Below are 6104 nucleotides of genomic sequence, written 5' to 3'. Positions count from 1 at the left end.
TTGAAAATATACATTGTATACATCGGATCATATACATATGTAAAGTATGTGTGAAGTATTTATATACATATGTTATTTTTTACATGATGGATAAATATTGAAAATGAATTTTTAAAAAATACATACAAAAAGATGTTCTGTAGACACAGATACATCGACAATAATTAATATTAATATTATTTGAAATGATTTATCTATAGTATGAATATAGTCACCACCTAAAACTAGTTTTAGAAAAAAATATATATATATCTGCATGTACATCTAGTTGCCTAAAAAAGTAGTAGGCTAAAAACACAACTACACATATTAGATATATAGGTGAACTTGTATGTTTGAATGCTTAACCTACTCCAATATTACAACTACACCTGTGTTTTATCCAATTTTACAAGGTTTCGAGTATGGAACCAATACCATAGACCTGCATTACATGTACATTTAAAATCTGCTGATAATTTATACAATTGTAACCAAATATTTGATAAAATTTAAATTAATCAGATGAGTTTATCAGCTGTTTGAATATTCAATAATTATTCTATTTTAGAACTGCTTATACTTTAATTCTATTTATCAAACAATATATATCCATTTATCATTACTGAGATATTTTTAACAATTGTTATTATGAACTTAATTGTTATAGATGTATAATTTAATGCAGTTTGTCATTTTTTTATCCTTTTTTTTTTTGGTTATTATATAAGCAGTAGATTCACAGAGAAATTAGAATTTTGTCCATCCTCTTCCTTTCTTAGATCACCGATCACATCTTCTTCCCTGAAATAAGACATCATGTTATTTCACACAACACACTTTTGCCATAGTCATGCTATTATGTCTTATTCAGATTTTCTATACTTGTATACCTATATTGTTTAATTCCCTATCAAAAATTTACCAGTATAAATTGTGTATTCAAATATACTTTGAAGGATTGAAGAAAGGGATGCTTTATGTCAATTTTTTGTACAAATTAATAACTTATTCCATTTTAAAAAACGTTTTGCTTTATAATGAAATAATTTGTAGGTTGATTTACAAATCTCAATTTTGAAGCTATATACACTGTATAACCTATGATCTACCTGAGTTCTTGTTTTTCAAAGCAAACATGGATATCACTGGCAGATTTCAGAATTTTTGCAGCCAGGAACTTTTTCACCTCTCTCACTGTATCTTCCTCAGACAGTTGTAATCTGATTATAAACAACAACAACAAAAATTCTTCAATTGAAAAAGTAAAAAATCAAAATGCTGTTGTTCTAAATATTAAGCTTGTCATCTTTTAATGACCAATTACAATTTTCTGTTATTTCAATTTTTTCTACATTTTCTTGTCACATTAAAGATGTTCTAAGTTTTTCCATAAAAATAATGAGAAAATTCCGAAGTCAAGCACTTACTCCACACTCTGCCTGTTGGCTGTAGATGACAAGTTGTTTTGGAGTCTGTCCTCTGGAGTAATCTCCCCTGAACTATCACCACCTGATAAATTCAAAACAAAAATCTTACATTTGGAAATATTTTCCTTTTATCATGAATATACAAAAACATATGCATGTACACGTTAATTTATATTTGCTTCTCTGCTTGTATGCATGGAGTTTTCCAAAAAATAAAATAAAAAATTAAACAGCTGTAGTACATTCACGGGGAAGACCCCGTGCTGCAAGACGGACTAAATTATCTTGTAACCATAATACCGTAGTTTAAAAGTGTTTTGTAAATTAAAAATGCATTACCTTCACTACTGAAGACCAGGTTATAATACACATTGTTTGGTTTTCGGATTTGGGGCCAGGCGTAGTCATTTCCTTCCTCTTTAGACATAGTTGGCAGAACTCTCTTTCCGTCAGCGTTCTTATTCCAGCCAATGCTGTACACATAGAACAATTTCTTGTCTTTAGCTCGAGGCGGACCATGTGTCACAATACGAAACTTGTGCTGGTCTTCCACAGTGGGATTTGACTCTAGTATGGAAATAAACGAGCTGTTATTATATTATTTCAGATAATTAGCATCAACACTGATTTTTGTTGATATGTTACCATAATTACATCATGGTACTTCATGCATATGCACAGGCACCTAATTACTTTAAAAACAAGCAGTATTTGTTAATTTAGTCAAAACAGAGTTTGCTTCAATTCAATTTTTTTTTTAATCTTATCAAAAACCTCAATTTTCTTATTGTATTGGTGTAGATCAAATCATAAAGTCAGATAGAATATATTTCAATTATATTTCACATATAATATAAGAACATTTTTGTTAAAATGAAAAATTCCTACTTTCACTGAAATCATTCAGTCGTGCATGATAGAAGTAGTTCTGTTTGCCAACTTTTTCCTCTCCCTGGAATGGACGCTCAACTCTCCGGGATTTGTTGGCAGGTTCCCCCTTGTATGAGCCATACCGGTATCTCACCGACCCATGCTCTACATCAATCAGGACTGGGGTGTCGAGTTTGTATTGCTTCAAATGAAATACATTCATTAATGTATCTATAATAATGGTAAATCAACACGGATAAGTGAATTATAATTATTTCCTAAGTCAGTATAATAAATAAGTTATTGTTCTTTATTTTTGTAAATTTTCAGTTTATCATAAGTTTGTTTATTAAAAAAAAACAGAGACATATAATTACAATGCATGCATGAATACTGCTTTAATTTTACATGTAATTATTTTATAGTTGTGTGGGGGATTAGTTTTACCATAAAAGGAGTTTCAGAGTAAGCAATAATAAAAGTTGATTTCTTTTAAGTAAAAAAAAACGAAGTTAGTAGATCTATCAATGTTTCATAATATAATCGTGTTTACTCCGAAACGATCTCTCTCAAAAAAGAGATAAACAAGTTTCTTTCTACTTACCTTACGATCGTGTTTAGATAAGTTGTCTGTGTAAATAAGACGAGGGTTAGCAGTGACACCCTCTGGAACAGACGAACTTGCTCCAGTACCCATATTTTATCTAGAAAAATGGTACACTAAATGACATTTTGATTGATGGATTCCTGGACAGTCAAGTGCGTCTTTGACAACAACAATTCTGAATGCCGATCCCGATTGATTATATACTATAGATTATTTGATATCATGTTTTCACACTAGAAACTTGATATCTTTTTTAAAATGTCAGATATCCTTAAGACTAAGTTCTGTTTTAATAATAAACTTCAACAGTGTTGAAAATAACTCTCTCATTTATCAATAAATGTACATCTTACAGAAACAGTGCACTAGCTTAATTGTCAGTTGTTATTTTAGTTGTGTTCATGGCAATAAAATGTTTGTATTAATTTTGTATTTTTACATACAGACAGAAAATTAACGTATTTTTATTTTTTGGTACAGGAAAAAACATAATGGTGAGTTCAAAGTAATCAAATGTGTGCCGATCTCTCACCCCCCCCCCTTCAGATGTTTGCGTTAACCTTGAACCTACCTTTTCTTTCTTTTTTTTGTTAGCTCAGCTAAAAGGAAACTTTTCAGCAGTATTTGAATCGAGCCCTGAAAAGATACGCAGTTATGACAGCAACTCAACCATGTCACTATTTTCTTACCTAGATCCACCCCTTTGGCCTTAGCTTTACCATATGAGTAGTTTAATACAATGCATTCGCGGATCTAAAGGGGGTCACGGGTTCCGGACCCCCTCCCCCTGCAAAATTCAACGAAGATGGGGGAACAAGATAGCGCAAATGCCCATTTGGTTTTGTCTTTAAAAAAAATTCAAATTAATTTTTTTCCAACTAAATATACTAGATGATGTAATATTACACGTTTACAAAAGCACAATTTCTAAGTATAATCAGTTTTGAATATTTTAACAAACGATAAGAAAAAAAATAAAAATAAATAAATGTTGGTGGTATCGAACCCACAACCTAAAAACCCCAGCTCTTAATAGCTACCTAATGTGCTCTAACCACAGAGCCATTTCAGTCACAACAAACTTCAGTGTTAAATGCTAAATGCAACTTCAACCATGAATTTACGGACTTGTAGTATTTCTCTAAAACGTTTAATTGTTGAGATACAAAATGAAATTTTTAAAGTATAGTGGGTCATCTCTCCACGTTTTTGTTGATTGAAATCGGTTTGATTTCCTGTTAACCTTATATAGACTATGACAAAAATATGGAGCCCAGACCCACTCTATAAAAGAAAAGCATTGAAGTTCTAAAAATGACACTATTTGGAGGTTTTGACACGCATATGCCAGTTTAAATCAACCTATTCCAAATATTTAACATATTTAAAGGTTATAAATCGATGTTATGGTAAATATACATTGTTTCAATAAATTAGAAAAAAATTATGAGATTTGTTCATATTTTAATTTTATAGTTCCTTATATCTAATCCTCATATCGGCAGTTTACACGCCTTATTCACCCATCTTCTTTCTATAAATCATTTAATAGAATTACAAAATTATGCCCCAGACTCTGGCAAACTCAAATAATTGCCCCCCCCCCCCCCCGAAAAATGTTCTGGATCCGCGCATGCACTGTTTGTTTATTTTGCTCAATGATCATTTTATTCTTTACTTTCCGTGCATTGGCAAAGGTGTTGTGGGCATATAAACTATCCAGCAATTAAGTAATAGTAATCAAAATAAATTCCAACTCTTGTCTCTTGTTTTTAATAAAACACATTTACTTGAGAGGTTTCAAATTTGGTACTACGGACTTATAATATCATAACTCAACTTTTGGGAAAGCTGGTGCTAAATTGTGTAGTGCAAGTCTTTGTTCAAATGTCTCTGGAAAACTGAAATAGTGGGAGATTTGCGAATACCACCAGATTTAAGTGCGTGTTGGCAATGCGCAAAACAACTATCCACTGAGCTTACACTTCAGAATTAAACCGAATCTCCTTTAGACTGTACATGTTCTGAATTATGTTCTAGAATTTGAACTGTAGGCTATTGATTTCAAAATAACGAATATAAAAGAGTTAAAATTACGTTGTCCTAAAATGCGCACTTGAACACACTTAAATGAACACGCTTAATTTAAATGACTAAGCAAAGATATACAAAGCATTTTTAAAGTCACGCTTTTTCGCTAAAATAAACTTTCTAACAAAATATATTCAACGACGACTGGTTTTAACGCACTGATTCTTTTTTTGCTGGATATATAAGAACGTTTTAGAGCTTCTAATGTTGTGAAAAAGGGCATTCCCAATGACACATATTGTAAAAGCCCTATGTTCAGTATTCTGACACAATTTAGATGTTGATGGATTACATATGAACACGACTTTTAAACGGGTTTTGTACATTGAACGTTTGGCAAAGAACCAATTTGAAAGCACTATATAAAATAAAAATGAAGAAAAAAAATAATCACCATCCTATAAATCTTTTTAATGAATTAAATATTCCAAGACATAAAACATTACTTTAACGCCTAAAGCACAGAAAAAACACGTGCATTTTAAATGCAAATGTAAATTGCAAAAATGATATTTCATATATTTTTCATAGATTTCACTATGTTAATACACAAATGAAAAAAATAATCGCTAAAAAAACCAAAATAAATAAAATAAATCTATGTAATGAACGTGTCAGACATTGATAACAAACCTTAAATCGCAAACAACTGATGTACATGTATATAGTACTTACTCATATTGATATTTTGTCTTTGGAATTACTGCATTTTATCTAAAAAAAAAACAAAACAAAAAAACTCTAGTAACCAAAAGAGCATTTTCTTTAAAAAGAGGAAATTAAATACAATGCATGTATAAGAATGCTAAAGTCATGTAAACATGAGTCTTATTTGCTTGACGATATTGAAGTCTAACAATTGGTTAGGTAACGAGGCTGTCAAAATAAGGTGACAATAAGTTGACATAATTAGCTGTCAAACATAATAGATTACTCTAAGAGAACGGCAAAAATTGTACATATATAGAATGTGCCCGAAGATAAAAGCAAAACAAACATTGTCATGATCAATGAAAAGTATTCAAAATTTCGGGGTTTTTATGCTACAAATTATTGACATGTATGCATAGAGCTTCATGGGGTTTTTTTTCCGGAACTTATAGGATTTCGGTCACAAATGCATGATT

At 30.8% G+C, this 6104-nt stretch overlaps 1 protein-coding gene across 1 annotated transcript; it reads right to left on the bottom strand.

The window, feature by feature from the left end:
* LOC128166597 (uncharacterized) lies at positions 1 to 3069 on the bottom strand. Its single transcript, XM_052831871.1, has 6 exons — positions 2884 to 3069; positions 2298 to 2481; positions 1749 to 1976; positions 1410 to 1491; positions 1092 to 1202; positions 1 to 783 (listed from the first exon to the last, which is right to left on the bottom strand). Exons 1-6 carry the CDS (start codon positions 2974 to 2976, stop codon positions 702 to 704), a joined length of 780 nt encoding a protein of 259 aa, XP_052687831.1. The 5' UTR covers positions 2977 to 3069; the 3' UTR covers positions 1 to 701.
* Between the last annotated feature and the right edge of the window lie 3035 nt (positions 3070 to 6104).

Source organism: Crassostrea angulata, chromosome 10 (assembly GCF_025612915.1).
Source record: "Crassostrea angulata isolate pt1a10 chromosome 10, ASM2561291v2, whole genome shotgun sequence".
NCBI classification, from domain to species: Eukaryota; Metazoa; Mollusca; class Bivalvia; order Ostreida; family Ostreidae; genus Magallana; species Magallana angulata.
This window is presented reverse-complemented; position numbering and strand designations above follow the sequence as displayed.

Coding starts and splice junctions, on each gene's coding strand:
- LOC128166597 (XM_052831871.1), bottom strand. CDS start 2,976: ATGGGTACTGGAGCAAGTTCGTCTGTTCCAGAGGGTGTCACTGCTAAC. Junction 2,482..2,883: donor TATCTAAACACGATCGTAAG/GTAAGTAGAAAG, acceptor TTTCATTTGAAG/CAATACAAACTCGACACCCC. Junction 784..1,091: donor TTTGAAAAACAAGAACTCAG/GTAGATCATAGG, acceptor GTCTTATTTCAG/GGAAGAAGATGTGATCGGTG.